The 16,548-nt window shown below is 47.9% G+C and overlaps 1 protein-coding gene across 1 annotated transcript in view; it reads left to right on the plus strand.

The window, feature by feature from the left end:
- The first annotated feature begins 241 nt into the window (after positions 1-241).
- Lonrf3 (LON peptidase N-terminal domain and ring finger 3) overlaps positions 242-16,548 on the plus strand; it is a 35,565-nt gene continuing 19,258 nt past the window's right edge. Inside the window, 6 exon segments of the mRNA XM_028887298.2 lie at positions 242-563; positions 566-1,282; positions 4,173-4,291; positions 7,413-7,535; positions 13,238-13,484; positions 14,189-14,279. Of these exon segments, the coding sequence (XP_028743131.1) occupies positions 440-563; positions 566-1,282; positions 4,173-4,291; positions 7,413-7,535; positions 13,238-13,484; positions 14,189-14,279 (1,421 nt within the window). The 5' untranslated portion in view covers positions 242-439.

Here is a 16,548-nt window from a genome sequence, read left to right on the forward strand (position 1 = left end):
AGTTTAGAGATGGAAAAGCGTGGAAGAAGAGGTTGCGTTCCTCTCCCCGGTTCATAAATGATCCAAGTCGCGAGTGGGAAATAAAGAGTAAACACAAACAACCTCAAAAAAGAAGCCAAGAAACCCTAAGCCAAAAGAAGCAAGCACAACGCTGTTACAAAACTGTCTGGTTTTGTAACAATTTCCCCGCTGCCGGCCAATGAGCAGCGTGGTGGGGCGTCACGTGGTGACGTTTTATATAACACTTTGCTGAGACAAGACAGTTATTAGGCGGCGCGGGGCAGCGGGCATGGAGCTCCAGGAGGCGAGGCAGAGCCGGGCGCACTGCGATCCCGCGTTCATGGCAGCGCAGCTCGCTTCCAGCCGTCGCTCCTTCCTCTTAGTTTCCTGTTCCTAGACGCCTCCTCCCCCGCCCCAACCTCCGCAGGTCCCTCTCTCTATGGATTCATTTCAGACTGCACAGATGTTGAGCTTGCCCGCCGCCGAGCTCGGCAGCAACAACTTAGAACTGGCGGAGCTGGCGGAGCCGGAAGAGCGGGCGGCATCGGTGTCCGGAGGAGACTCGGAGGCCACCCAGACGAGTCTCCCGAGAGCTCCGAAGCTCCCCGGACCCAAGAGCTGGAGCAAACACAGCCGCCTCCGGGGACCTCGACGCCGTCAGAGTGCAAAGTCCTGCTCACGCAGGCAGATGCCTTGGCATCCGGGGGGCGCCTTCGGGAAGCCCTCGAGGTGTACCGACAGCTCTCCGAGAGGCAGCAGCTCGTGGCTGAGCAGCTGGAGCAGCTGGTGCGCTGTCTGGCTGAGAGCGTCCCGCAAAAGGAGCCGGTGGCGCCAGCTCCCTCGGACCAGAGCGGCACCTCGAGCTGCTGCAAGGTGGCCGTGCAAGAGGCAGGGGAGGCTGCAGCCGTGGCCCCCGAGGTATGGGATGGCTTTAAGTGCCGGAAGTGTCACGGATTTCTCTCAGACCCGGTGTCCTTGTGGTGCGGCCACACCTTTTGTAAACTGTGCCTGGAACGTGGGCGGGCCGCCGATCGGCGCTGTGCGCTGTGCGGGGTCAAGCTCTCGGCTCTCATGATGGCCAGTGGGAGGGCACGCGGGACGCGGCGGGCCGAGCAGCCGGCGCCACTGCAACTGCGAGTCAACGTGGTACTCAGCGGCCTCCTGGGCAAGTTGTTCCCGGGCCCGGCGCGGGCGTCGCAACTCCGGCACGAGGGCAACCGGCTGTATCGCGAGCGCCAGGTGGAGGCAGCTCTGCTCAAATACAACGAGGCAGTTCGGCTGGGTGAGTCCGCCAGCCGCTACCGGGCCGCGAGGGCTCGGTCACGACGCGAGGGGGCGGGAGAATGAGCCGGGCTGCGAGATGGGGGATGGACCAGGGCAGAGTTGGGTGCGCACGGGGGAGGGGCGGGGGAAGGGAATGGCCCGTGGCCCACGAGGTGGAGGAGGAGGAGGAGGGACATTTCGAGGAGTTTGTCTTCTCTACTTTAGCTGTGCCTCAGTCTCTCCGGTTCTGTTGCTTTTTTTTGGTCTTTCCCGTCTCTCCTGCTTGCGTTTGTGCTTCTACGCCCCCCGGTCCCAGTTTCGTTCTGTTCCCCTCTTTTTTGCGCGTTTCTTCTCATCTTTGTCACTGTTTCTGTCTTGCTGGGTGTCGGCGTCTCTATTTCTCTATTTTTCCTGGACACTCCAGAGCTTCCCTCGTCCACCTGCCGGCACCTTTGCTGCCGGGAGAGGAACTTGGCACTATTTCTCAAACTCCCGCGCGCTCCTCCTGGCTTTTGCCAGCCCGAGGTGGCCCGCCGCCGGCGCCCGCCGGCGTCTGCGGCTCCCGTCTCTGGGAGTTGCCCCTTCCGGGGCCGCGGCTCCCTGTGGGGTGGGTCCGGCCTGGAATTAGGTCAGGAGAGCACTGGTTGCATAAGGACCTCGAGCCGCCCGGGCCGGCGGCCCCTCCTCCGCGCGGGAGGGCGGGCGGGCGGGCAGGCGGGCAGGCGGGCAGGCGGGGATTGTGTAACGCTGAGGTAACCGAAGTGGGCCACGCTCGCCTCGGAAACCATCCCGCGAGCGTGTGCGGGGGGCGGAAGGGGGGGCTCGCTCCCCGCTGCCCTGTGACTCATTGTCACTGCTTCCTATCACACGATCCTTGGCTGAAATAGATGCACTTGCCCACCCCACCCCCCTCCACCCGCCGCCGGAGTCAGACAGCCTGTGCCCTGACATCGAACCCTTTGACCCCTCTAACCCAATGGGCGGCAGGACCAGGTAACTTCTCGGGATTCCCGAGGAAACAAGGGCCGGTCTACAAGCCGGGTATGCCTCTGTCTACCTTCTCCAAGAGTTGCCTGAAGAGGTAGGGTGGGCTTTGTAGCTTCAAGGGCAACCCGGGCAGTCCCACATCTCTCCTGGACTGGAGCACAGGAGTTCTCCCAGGGACCTGTTTGCTTCATCCGCCTCCTCCCACTCAGACCCAGGAAGTGGCCTTGGAACCACAAGCTGGTGCCAGGACCTCTGCAGGCAGGCAGGGCGCAGTGTCCAGAGAAGCTTGCTGGGGAGGAGGCAGTGAAGCTAAGCAGACAGGACTGTGGGATCCCAGGGTCTCCTAGGCAATCTCTGATGGATGGAGGAGGGATGGGATGGAGTCTCCACATGTTGAATCCCACTCAAGCCAGCAACAGGTAATGCTGGAGGGAAGAAAACCAGGGTTGACAGGAAGTGAGGACTGAGGGACACAAACCTACTCACAACACGTAAACTGTCGTGCCTATACAAGACAGACTGTGAGCTGCTGCTGTGTGTTTCAGCAACGTGGCAGAGAAGACTGTAAACTCTATGCTAAAGGCAAGAGCAAATAATGGGCACCCAGATCATCCCTGAGCCTACGTCTGAGGGATGGATTAGAGGCAGACGCCAAAGCCTGTTTCAAGCAATAGAAGCTGTAGCCCAGAACCTGAGGAAGAATGCAGCAATATGAATGAAATAGTTTCTGGCCACTTATGCATGGAATTCTAAGGGAGGCTGTATTCTTTTCATCCATTCCCCAAGTGCTGGGCAGGAAAGCCCCTTCCCATGCATTCCCCTTCTATCACTGCTACCACTTTACCCAGGAGGATCTTCCCTATGCCTTTGTTAATCTCCTCAGAGCAGGCAAAACTGTCAATACCACCTTCACCTTCCTAAGAGGAAAAGAGGCCTCTTCAACAGACTGTATTTATCCTGGGAATGGCTAGTGGTTTCTTTATTTCTTTCTTTTTTTTGGGGGGGAGGGGGCGTTTCGAGACAGGGTTTCTCTGCGTAGCTTTGTGCCTTTCCTGGAACTCACTTGGTAGCCCAGGCTGGCCTCGAACTCACAGAGATCCGCCTGCCTCTGCCTCCCAAGTGATGGGATTAAAGGCGTGTGCCACCACCGCCCGGCTCAGTGGTTTCTTATTCTAAATGTTGTGCCCACACTCAGAAGAAGGAACTTCCCTCTACCTAAGACTCAAAATGTTAACATCCACTAGCATTGGCCCTAACCAGCCATGTGACTTCTAGCCCTATCACTTCATCTCCTTGGCCTTGTTTTCCATATCTAAAGAGTGGGTGGTGAGAGTAAGACTCCTAAAAGCCTTGTCAAGGTACTTTCTCATTTGGCCATCGATAGGAGGATGGACCTTGTAAATGCATAGCTGCTTCTTCCAGGAAAGCTTCATATTCACTGGCCATTGGGAAGAGGGAGAGGTGGTATTAATACCACAGATAATCCTGCCTAGAATGCTAACATGGACTTGTCTTGTTGGGGGGTCCAAATAGGGGTCACATCTGGCTGCCTCTCTGTTCCCTGGCTTCATTCTTTTTTGATAGTGGCTCATTCAGACACCAGGTTGCTGGACACTAGCAATGTGCATCATCCATCTGGCAGTGCCGGGATTTCCTCTAAGTGAAAGTTTCTAATGCATTATGGACAGCACACCCCCTAGGACCCACTTGAAAAAGGAGGGCAGCATTACTCCTTTGCACGGAGAAGCTAGGGTGTTAAAGTCGGGACAATATTAAGACTGGAAATGACACTTAACCCTTTGGATCCAGTAGAAAGAGCTTAGGAAACTTTTCTTTCCTCAAGATCCATCCTCATACAGGACTTCTCACATGCTTGTGCTGGGGGCCATTAATGAGGGCTTTTTTTTTTCTCATTTTGGCAGCTCCAAATGATCATTTGCTTTATAGCAATCGGTCTCAAATTTATTTCACCTTGGAGTCTCATGAGGATGCACTGCATGATGCAGAAATAGCATGTAAACTTCGGCCAATGGGTTTTAAGGTGAGTGTGGGACAGGAGGGATGGGAAGGGGCTATACTGCAGACAGGGATTGGCAGGAAGGGCTGTCCCTATGGGGCAGGAGATGCTAGAACTTGGACAGAACAGGGAAAAGCTTTTCTAAATGATTGGACAGTGCAGGGCATCCCTTGGTCAAGGGAGGTCTAAGTCTGCAAGGGGTCTCAATAAATCTACCTTCAATTGGTGACCTTCAGGATAGCCTGGTCTTCATTTTTTTTTTTTCAAAATATGGAATCAGTAGCCAGACAGCCTGACTTCATGTCTCAGCTCTGTAACTTTTCTTAACTGTACGGTCTTGGGAAAATTACTTAATTTCTCTGTGTCTGATGTCCTCATCTATAACATTCTTATATTCGACGCAACTACTGAATAGGGTTGTTTGTGGGGATCCTACAAGATCATGTAGGGAAGATGCTTGGAGCAATGTGTGTAGCATTATGTGTTTGCTATCACTGCTGCCATCACCATCACTCATAATTTTCTAGGGACAATAGGCAGAGGAATCTGAGAAAGATATTGCTGCCCTGGTCCTTAAGAATGTCTACTGATAGCCAGGCTTCTTGAGAGCTTAAACAGTTTCTTTAAAGAGATCTTCCTATTCGCACAATGGTTGTGCCATTTTTGAATCATTAGTACAGTCATTTGACATGTCAGTATGTATACCCTCAAAAAATCTAGGTCACAAAGGAGAGGTGAGAAGGAAGACAGGGTAGACATCAAGCTAGAGGATACCTGAATACAAAGGACCACTTTCGGCAACCTTGCCTGACTTCAGGACCAGCCTCCTCCACATGTTTGTATTTTGTTTAGAAGATTAGAACTGGGTCTGGAGCTCAATGTTTGCAAAGTGTGACCATAGGAAAGTAGCTACACTCTGACACTCGAGTGCTCTTCTTTGTTAAATGGCATTATTGCTATCTGCCATGGTCGTTTCATGGGTGAGAATGGCTATAAATGTTACAAGATCTTGGTTTAAGGTCCTCTGTGTTCAGCCTGAGGGTGGGAAAAGCAGTGTCTCCAAGACTACGGTCACTGTGCCTATCTGAATCTCATGGGAACAGGCGTCCTCTGAATCCAGAATGTTCCTGGTGGTAGAAAGACCTTGGATTGGGCAGTACCTTCAGTAATCTCTAGACAGCCTCCCAGTCGGTCTAATTAAACACACTCTCTGCAGCAATTTACATGCAAAATAACACTGAATAGGATAAATACTACAAAACAGTTTACATCAGTTTAGTTCAGATGTTGCTGCCTAATGAATTTTGATGTTAATCCTATGAAAACATTGGATAATCAGAAGTTTTCACAGATCTAGAAACTTCAGATAAGATCTTGTGAAGCTGGGCATGGTGGCATGTATCTGTAATCGAAGCAGGATCATGAGTTTGAGGCCAGCCTGGAGTATTACAGTAAGCTTATAATATTCAAGTAAATCTTAGTGGTCTTTTATGAGAGAGTTTTCATGGACGGTGATGGATCAGTGTATTCTCTTTCCCAAGGAACACATTTACAGCTTAATACCAGTCACCAATGCCTTAAGTTGCCATGGGGACATGCTGTCTAACATGCAAGCCAGGGAGCTGCCTTGGGGTAAGAGGGGTTTCTCTTGCAGCCTTTTCCACTAAAAGTAAAACTGACTCTAGATACTGTGGTGGGAGGAGGACTGAGAAACAGGTTCTAGATGAGAAAAGGGGTCTCTACAGCGAAGGAAGAATTGGTGTGAGTACTTGGCAGGGGTCTCATTTCCACACAGTTGGGACAAAAGGGAAAGTTCAGAGAACTCTGTTGTCTTGGGGTTCGAAAGGATCTAATGCATATACCTCTACATTCTGATTCTTGTATTTCCCACTATTTCTGGGTGAAATGCCATAAGAGAGCGAGTCCAGTAGGCAGCCAAACTTCATCCATCTATCCCGGGCTTAATGTCACTCATCGCAGCTTGCTGGTAGCACAGCTGTCAGTGGGGTAAGCTGGCCACCGTGAGAAAGTGGGCTGTGTGAGTTGCTACTGAGTTGATTATTAGGAAGCCAGAGGCCTCTCCAGTTTTCCAGCACTTATCGCCCTAAAGCTGCTCTGCGCTGTCCTGCTAGCCTTTCTCCAGAAGGCTGCTCTTGGCAGGAGCAACAAGGGAATGTGGCAGCCAAGCTCAGGATCCAGAAAGAAGTGAGGGTGTGGATAGAGGTCCCCAAGAGGTTTGTGGCTGTGGCCACTGCTCCAGAAAGCAGCTCCTAGCCAGGCCCTGACAGCGTGCAGACACGTGTTAGAAGAGGAAGCAGGGGGAATGCCTGACAAGTGACATCTGGGCCTTTCCATTCATACTAGGTACAAAGAGAAAGCAGCCCTTTACTTTTTTCCCCCTTTCTTGCCCATTTCAGGATACTGCTCAGGCCCTTCTACAGAATTTAGTCCAGAGCACTTGGGGTTGAATCCTGGGCCATAAATCTTCCTTGTAACTGTAAAATGTGCAGCAACAGAGAAAAAGACAGCCAAGTTTCTAGAAGCAAAAGCATTGGCTCACTCACTGGTCAGACTTGTGGAAGGTGGTCTTCCTTTGAGGGGAAGAGTGCTCTGGAAGTCCTGAGGGCACAGTTCCAGTTCTAGATTGCTGCTAGGGACCTTTGAGATGTTGGAGGAGCCTCGGTCTTCCTCTGAGGCCTCTGTAAAAGTGATTGAGTGTCTTGCAGACCAGTTCAAAGAGAGGCAAGTCATCTCTGGATGAGCAGTGGAAACTGAACTGTTGTAGTCTGTGGTTAAATGGAGGCTCTGACGTGTTTGTGATCCTCAGCTGTGGGGTGGAGAGGAGGTAGTAAGCATAGAAGCTAAGAGTATGGGCTTTGTATATAGTCAGTCCCAGGTTTAAACTTGGACTCCACAGCTTTCCGGCTGTTGTACTTTGATCAAGTTATTTCTCTGGATCCCGCTTTTGTTGTCTTTAAAATGGGATTCAGACTAGTTAGCCATTGTTACTGGGATGAAAATCCAAATCTTTGGACAACACTCCACCCGAGAGTGACTGCTCAGGAAGCACTCAGCAATCACTGTTAGTAGTGGCTACATTAAGAAGATGAAGAAGATGTGACTGACTGTTAATGTTTTCTTCCAGGCACACTTCAGAAAAGCACAAGCGTTAGCCACCCTAGGCAAGGTGGAGGAAGCGCTCAGAGAATTTCTCTACTGTGTATCCCTTGACGGAAAAAACAAGAAAGCCAGAGCGGAAGCTCAAAGGGTGAGTTGAGTGTCGCAGGGTCAGCTACCTAGTGGACCCCCACCACTCTGTCTTCTCTAGGGAGAAGGATGAAGATGTGACCCTCCTCAATATTTGTGATGCTGAATGGGTGGTTCTCTGGGTTTAAGGGACATGAGAGAGATGCCAACTAATTGCCCAGAAGCCCCGCTGTTCTGGTATGTACTATCAAATTGGCAGGTCCTACTTTTTTTTGTAGGAACCAATGATGAATGCTTTGACTTGGAATCAGTGGGAGATAAACCAAACTAAACCAAGTAAGCTAACCTGGGCATGAAGGCTCACTGAGGACAGTCTGCTTGTTGATGAGAGATCAGGGGCCAGGGGTGGGGACTGCTTACCACTGTATAACTTTTCTTTGGCTGAATCGCACATTTCACCAGTCACACATGGAGGCTAGCTCCTGGGAAAGGATACTGATGGTCTCCATATTGCTTGCCACATACAGAACTCAAATCTTTACCTCTTCTGCTAGAAAACTAAACCCAGTATCTCCCAAATGCGAAGTCGGAGTTCATTATGAAACAATCTAATTAGTCCTTCCAACTCTTGGGTGCCAGGAGATTGTGGTTGTAAAACAAATATGAGAAATACCAAGATCTTGACTGAAGGCTCAAACATCCTGATTTGATGAGCTTTGTCATTTACTCTAATATATTCTTCTGGTGTCTGGAAGTTGGATGCTGACACTCAGTGATTGTACTTGGTTTCCTGTTCCCAAGCAACCATTTAACACCAGGCCACAAGCCCTCCTATCCATGTGTAATGGTTTGACAGGGACATGGAGGAAGAAAGCGAGACAGAACTGGTCCCTGAAGACTCTAGAATGGAATATTTAGCAAAACTGATAAAACTGGCAAAGGCTGGACTCTGGATTTTCTGACTCTGGCATGGAATTTCCTGTCTGGAAAAACATTTGACCTGGTTTGTGTATGTGGATAAGATTCTATTGAAAGGGGCATGACTCAGGCAGAATTATTAGCAATCTATGGACCTTTTCTAAAACTTAAGTGTAGTCAGCCCATGGTATAACATTACCTGAGCATTGCCTATGTGCCAGTCAGTTGCTTAGTACTTTCTGTAGAAGGTTCCATTTAGTCCCCATAACCTCACTTAATTTCTTGCCATGTTATAGATGAGATGAATAGACGAGGCATCTAAGGCTCAGTGACTTTCTTGAGGCCACATGCTTCTTTACCTTTCTTTCATTCCTCAGGTGGCCCAAGAAGTTCTGGTATCATCAGTTGAACTAACCTCTTTCTCCAGTTTGCTTTTAAGGATGGACTAATTATTATCCCTGCCTTGTTTCTTTTGATTCTAACCCTGGCCTCCTTTTCCTCATGCTACCTTCTGTCTTTCCAACCTTGTACCTGGCTCCTATATGGTCCCTCCAGGGAGACTGTCGCAGAAGTGGATATCCCCTCTGGGGTCCCTGAGTAGCATTTCTGAGAACCAACATTGACTCCCGGGGATGAGTGAGCTCTGAAAGATGATAATTATGACCCTGGGCATTGTGTGCCTTTCCCACCTTTGCCAACTGAAACCTGGAAAGCAGGGGCTTTAGCAATGCTAGGAAACCTAAACAGCTCTCTGAGGATTTGAGACACCTGAGTGCTAGATTTCTTCTTGATCCCCTCGATATATAAATGCCTTCAGCATTTCCATGAGTATGATGTATATTTATTAGGCATTTATCTCTGTCTGGAGAGGAAGACTTATTTTGTGACACAGTGCACAGTAAGATGGTGTCGTTTAAGGCTCAGTATCATGGTCTGTAGAGAACGTGAAGGGACAGGTGAGGTCAGGGAAATGGGAGTTTGGAGGTGAGGCAGCACTTGAGCCGAACTTTAAAGGCTGAGTAGGGCTTCTGTGCAGGGAAAGTGCTGACGCAGGAAGGGACATCATGAAGAAACTTCGGAGGACAAGCAAGAGAACAAACCTAATTTTGAGTTTAGCGTTCTTTCAAATTCTCTTGACAAATTAACACTCCCGACTATGTAGACTGAACAACACTGTCGGACATTCTATAGTGGGCTCCAAACATTTCACTGTGTTTTAGAAGCTGATTGATGATGCCCTCTCTCTTGGTGCCTCACACACGTATGCACGCACGCACATATGCACATGCACGCACGCAGATGGCTAGGTAGATGCATACTTACGTACAGTCCCTAACCCCTGATGGCATAGAGGAGAGCTGAAACAAGAACGTGGACAGCTAACGGTGCAGCCTGCACTCAGGTGCTTGTCTTTGACTCCTAGAGCATTTTCTTCTACTCCCTTCTCCCTTCTCCATTTATCCGATTGGAAGTGAACCTACCTGCCCCTAGGTACTTGAACTTAACCTGACGTTTTCTGTATTGATGACCAGGAAGAAGAAGAAGAGGCTGGAAGGGGAGAGGAAGTCTAAGCTCTGCTTTCTTAACATATAAGTACTCAGGTCCCCAGCTCCAAAGGGATTAAAATACAGGGGTGATGATGGTGTGTGGAGGGGGGGGAGCAAAACAGATAGGCAGAGAAAAGCAGCAGCAAGGAACTCAGTGGAGATTTGTGAGCTTCTCTGGCCATTGAGTTGTTGCAGATTTGACTCTGCATTCTTCAACGGAAGTGTCCTAGTTTGCCTCTCTGTTGCTGTGATGAACACCATGACCAAAAGCAGCTTAGGAAAGGGAGGGTTTGTTTTCCTTACACACCCCAGGGCACAGTCTTATCAGTGAGGGAAGTCAGGGCAGGAACTCAAGGCAGGGACTTGGAGATAGGAACTCAGGCAGAGGCTTACTAACTTGAGTCTGAGGGTCACAGTCAGCTACTTTTCTCATACAGACTTGGGAGCACCTGCCTGGGGTGGCCCCACCCACAGTGTGCTGGTCCCTCCTGCATCAATCATTAATCAAGAAAATACCCACACAAACTTGCCCACAGGCCAATCTGATAGAGGCATTGCCTCAGTTTGAGCACCCTCTTCTCAGGATGACCTAGTTTGTATCAACTTGACAAAAAAACTAAGCAGTGCAGGACGCATCTCTTCTGAGATGCCTTTGGTTCACATGGATTTTAAAGCCCCGTTGCAGGTATTTCTGCAGAGTGATGACACCGTAGAGGTGGCTCTTAACCTTGGCTAAGGAACAAAGGCATCTGTCATGTCTTCTCAAAACTTGGATTCCTGGGTCATACTTTCAGACCTGGGGAGATTGGAGTGGGACCGAGGAACTGACATTTTCATAAGCTCCTAGGTGACTCTTTTTTTTTTTTTTAAAAAAAAAAAGATGTATTTTATTTTTTTAATATGTGTGTGTGTTTGAATCTGTGTGGGGGTGTTCGCACATGAGTGCCTCTGGAGGTTAGAGGGGCCAGCTATCCCTGGAGCTGAAGTTACAAGGGGTTGTGAGCCACCTTACATGTGTGCTGGGAATTGGACAGTATGTGCTCTTAATAACTAAGCAATCTTTCTGCCCCCCCCCACTCCTAGATGGTTCTAATGTGTGTTGATGCAACAGCTTCTCCTTAGTGTGTCTAGGGACACTGCTCCAAGGCTTCCTCATTGGAGTTGTGCCTTGCAAGCTGTGTGCTCTCTGGTCCCCCCCACCCCCTTCACCTTAGTCTAGCACCTGTAGAAACTTGAGTAGTGAAGTCTTCTGTTTTATGTCACAGCTTCTCTTTAGTTTCTTTACACCATCAGTCCCGGGGGATTCTCAGGAACATTCTCCTGATATCCTGAAGTTGTTGGCACCTCACCCTAGATTAAAGGAACACGTAGAGTCAATGGCTACTGAAGGCACCAGCCATAATCTACCAAAGTTGTCACAGGTAAAACTCAACTCACCCAGCTCGCTCATGATGCTTCGTTTGGCTCTTTCGTGGGCACACGAGAAGAGAGCCCGACCTTTCCTACTTTGGTTCCTGAGGGAAAAAGAAAGATGGAGTTGATAATGGCTGTGTCCTTTGCTTAAAGCTACAACTGGGAATTTCAGGCATGGTCAAAAGTTTATTTAGTTATTAATGTGTTTGTACTCTTGGTCAGATCCAGAAAACTGAGAGATTTGATAGAAGTAGAAAGAGATTGACCCACTTCCCCTGAAGCCCTGTAATTGGGGTGTGCTTACTGGCTTCAGCTTTGGGGCAGATTCAAGCTGATGGCCTTTGAGCATCAGTGAGAACTTTGTGCAAGGGTAACTCCACTTGGGAAGCAAATGGAGGGGATTTCTTGTTCTTGTTTATACCTTCCACATAAGTAGGCTTCTCGTGTACATTTATAGCAAAGTAGGGGTACGAGAGTTAAGTTGAGAATGAAAACAAGTATTTGTGGTTTTCTTTGAAAACAAGGGAACAGAACACAGAGGGATGGGTTTCAGGAGCTGGTCTTTTTGCCACAGAGTAAGTGGGCAGAAGTTGGGGCTCAAAAGGACTAGATTTAAAGCGAGGTTTAACACTGAATTCCTGGGCACCTTTGGGAAGCAGTTTCTTCTCCATTTCTACCTGAAGTTACTCACTTGCATATAAGCCCTGAATGCTCACATCTTCCCAGTTTTTGTCCCTGTTCTAGAGAAGGAATAAGGAAAAGCAAGGCGGGTGATTTTTCTTGGTAAAGGCAGAACTTGGAGTATCTCCTGAAATCAGAGAGCCCCTAGTGGTTATTAGTACATGATTAAGACAGCTAACACTAGGAATGAGGACTTCTACTTGAAATTCAGTCTGAAATGAAGGAAACAGAAACTCTGGCGATCCGATGTAAGCCGACTGGGGATCCACGAGTGCATTTCCACCCACACTTTGTTTTGCAAGGCCTTGTGTTCTTATGTGGACAGTGCTCTGGGCTCATGACAAGGCAAGGCTGTAGGACTGTTTTATTTAGTCCTTGAACCCCCCTGAACATCCTGGGATATGGACTGCGAAAACCCACATCCTCCCTTCTCCTCTCCAGTTCATTGTGTCCTCTCGCCTGTGTCCACTAGAAGTTCTGGCAGGTGGAGAGGGAAACAATAATGGTGACCATTTTGCTGTCAAATATATAAGCCCACCTTCGGAATTATTTCTAGTGCCACTTTCCAATATCCTTCTCCTGGATGAAATTCTCTAAAAGGCTAAAGACAAGCTATTAAGCCAAATTATTTTTGTCTCCTTTTCAGACTTTTCACTCAAAATTGAGGAAAAGGAATGGATTGTCTCCTGTCCCTCTGATGGAAATAGCATGTAGCTGTGAAGCATAGGTTGCCTTGGCAGGCCTGTACAGAGCTGGCCCAAAGCCTTACCTAACGCCCTTTGAAAAGTGGCTATGAATGACAGGGGGGTGGGGAGGGAGGAAGTATCCAGTAACAGGATATCCCCTCCCAGACTGCTTTGATTTCCTCACAGACCACTGTGGAATGGTTTGGATAGGGGGGCAGAGTGATGCTTCCCCTGCAGTCCCTCCTTCCCCCCTGCCCAGGGAGCTTTTCCTCCCATGTGCCCTTTGTCCTTGCTTAGGGAAGTCCCCTAACTCTACTTAATCTAAGCATGTCTTTGACATAAATTAGATGTGAGCAATAAGCCTCATGACTGCCCCTCCATTGAGTTGTGTATCCATTGAGTGTTCAGGAGTGAAGATCCGGGCTATGTTACTTTCTCTTTGTCCCCTCAGGGTAAGACTACTGAAGGACAATATTGGTCTCAAGTAGATTTTGATGTCTGGCTTTTGCTTCATCTAGGAAAATCCAGAGCTTCCACATTGTTCTAGTCAGGAGGAAGCAGCAGCTGGGGGAGACAGCAGCAACATGGAGAATTCAGCTCAAGTAAAGGTGGGTGGTCAAGAAGACAGTGTGAAAGATCAGGAAGAAGACGAGCAGGATGCGGCCTCCATCAGGTCTGGCAAATGCCAGGGGAAAAAAAGGAACCATTGCCAAATTGATGAAAACCAAGAAGATACAGACGCGCCCAATAAAGTCTCCAAACAAGGTACTAATTCTACCCAGGGAGAAAGTAGCTTAATGCAGATGACTGGGCTCACTGACATATATACTTACTCTCTGTCTGGGGGCTCTTCTGGCTCTGAGTTTATGACCTAGCTCTGGCACTTTCCAGCTGTGAAACCCCAGGGGTTGCTATGAGGTTTTCATGAGAGTGTACAGGGTACCCATCACATATGATAATTAGCATTCATAGTCAAGACATTGGGGCAGGCATCCCATGCTTTTCATCATGTCACTTTCTTCCAGACCAACTATTTCCTGCCTTCATCCCTGTTCTGGGAATGTAGCATGGGAGAGGTACGGTCAGGTCTCACCCAGTTGTATTCAGAGAAGCAGTAGCTATGGCCTCCTATCTTTCCAAGAGAGATTGGCAGCACCAAGATTCAGTGTCAGCTCTGAAGGCCTGGCTCAGTCCTTGGAGTTGCCACTGCCGCTACTGCTGAGTGAGGTGCCTTCCGAATTTGAACGTCCCCCAGGAGCTCTAGCCTTGGACTGCTCTGTCTATGGGGGCTGCTAAAACAGCCCTGGGAGCCTACTTAGGGAATCCCATTGGCAATTGCTCAGGCAGCCACTAAACTAAACTCTGGGGGAAGTTTGAAATTGAAAATCTGAAAAACTTTTTTCCCTCAGAAGTACTGACTATAAAACCAAGTTGATCCAGCTCTGACTTAACTGTTTTCTAAATCACAGATCTTCCAGCTCATCAAGTGGCCAAACCAGATCTCAGTATTCCGCTTGCATCTTTTGATGCCTCTGACCTTGAATGCTCACTGTGTATGAGGTATGTGATATGGGCCATCACTTACTGCCTGGTACTTCCTTCTCTTTGGTATCTGGGCCTTTCTTCTAGTAACTACTGAATTAGTTAGTGTGTAAAATCATGGCACAGATGAAATGGAAACCACATTGGCATGAGACCTCTGGTGTCCCCAGCTTACAAATGATGTTCTTCACATCCTTAAATCCTGACTTAGAAAGACCTAGGGAGTGACAAGGCAACAAAGGTAAAAAACTGATGGACCACAAGTTGAACATGTCTATTTGGTCCTCATTAGATTTGATTTCGTTATATATGACTGCGCTGAAACAGGATATATGCTTTCCAGCCTGTCATGATCCTATTGACTTGTATCAGCCTGTCTCACATTATTGCTTGAGCCTTAGAGCTATTTGAACTTGTGACCCTGAATCTAAACTACTACTTTAAGAACTCAAGGCTCAAGGGTTAATATCAATGCCAAATAGTAGCCTAAATTGGGTTGTGTATGTTGTCTCTCCTTCTTCAAGAACAAATAGACAGATTCCGTGATTGTGGTCTGAAATTGAAGTTTCATTATTTCATTTCGTCGCTGTGATTTAGTGGCTGAGAGAAGGGGCTCTGAAGACAGTGTTTGAACCCTAGCTCTTTCCGCCCACAGACCCTGTCCTAGAGCAAGTGACATTTGCCACCACTATTTTTTCTTTAGTAAAGTAGAAACCAGTGGTGCGTACTCCATGGGTTGTGATGATTAATTAAGAAAAACCATTTAATGCCTAGAGTAATGCCTGGAAAACAGTAAGTACTCCAAAAAATTAATTCTCTTTTTACTTCTTACCCAGAAGTCTTTAATGTTAGATCCACAGTCTTCTGGGGAATCTCTATGTATGCATTCAAATAGATCCATGAATTCACTGAAGTAATATGTAAAAGTGTGTGTGTGTGTGTGTGTGTGTGTGTGTGTGTGTGTGTGTGTGTGTGTGTTTCTAAGATAGAAGCATACAGCTTTCATTAGATTCTCAAATGTGGTGACTTTCTTCAAAAGTACTAAGATGGAACTGAGACACTTGAACAAATGTTGGCCTGTCTTTTGCAAGCTCTTATTTCTCTCCTATTGGTCATGTGAGTTTATGTTCTGAGTGACTTTTTAATCATCTGAATAAGAATAAGGCAACTATTACCTGAAATATGAACTTTTCTTAGAGAAAATATACTTGGGTCTAGGGCAATGACTCAGTGGCAGAGCACTTGGCTACCATTCATGAGGTCCTGGATTCAATAATCAGTATCACAATAATAATAATAACAACAATAATAACAATAACAGTAACATAATAATACACAAAAATCTGTAGTAGCATAAGCAGGTGTCAGCCAGCTCAGTAGATACAGCACAGATGTCGTCAAACCAAGCTTCGAACACACTGTCAGGAGTCTGTTTAAGTGGTGTGGACCAGAGTGGGATGAACTGTAGAAACAGATCCTTTGCACCACTTCATCCAGCCCCTCCCAACAGAGGGCCAAGTGCAGCACGCTAAAGCCAAGATGTGAGATAGCAAACACCTGCTTTCACGCAGAGACTGGGCCCCATTGCCGCCACAGCAGTGCTGTGGCCCGAAAGCCCGTGATAGGCACTGTGAAGTCTATTTAATTTAGCTTACTCAGAAAGAGCAGCTCTTTGTTCTGCTTAACCCTCCTTAACACTCCTGCCAAAATCCAGGCGACCCAAAATCAAACATACAAACTCATCCTGTTTGTGTTTTCCCTGCGGAATAAAAATCCTGAGGTTGAAATTCCTTTGTTCCTCTTCCTTTTCTTTTCCTCTTTCATCTTCTTTGTCCCTAATCACAAGGGACTTTGTAGAAGAGTTAGGAATTTGGTCCAAGAAATAAACACACAGAGGATAAGCACCCCCTCTAGTTCACACCCCCTGAGCTTAAAAGCCATTGTGTCCCTCTTCCTGACCCCTTGTTCCATCTTTGCCCAGAGTAGCTGTTATGTAGGCTACTAAATTATAGCTAGCCTCTCACTGCCTTGCGGTGTAAGGAACCTGGCTAGCCTAAAGGGCTTTTTGATCTGAAGCCCTTAACACTTCAGCCCTTGGAAAGAAACATGTAGATTCCCTTCCAACAGGATTTGTCTGTAAGTTGCACATCAGATGCTGACCGAATTGGTTTTGTGTGGATGTCTTTGCCTGTATTTTTCTAGTCATGAAAAGTTCCTTTTCCCACGTGTAGCCATTGCTATTTTTGTCACGATTGTTGTTGGCTTTTGTTTGGGCCCTCGTGTGTCT

This window comes from Peromyscus leucopus, chromosome X, assembly GCF_004664715.2.
Source record: "Peromyscus leucopus breed LL Stock chromosome X, UCI_PerLeu_2.1, whole genome shotgun sequence".
Lineage (NCBI taxonomy): Eukaryota > Metazoa > Chordata > Mammalia > Rodentia > Cricetidae > Peromyscus > Peromyscus leucopus.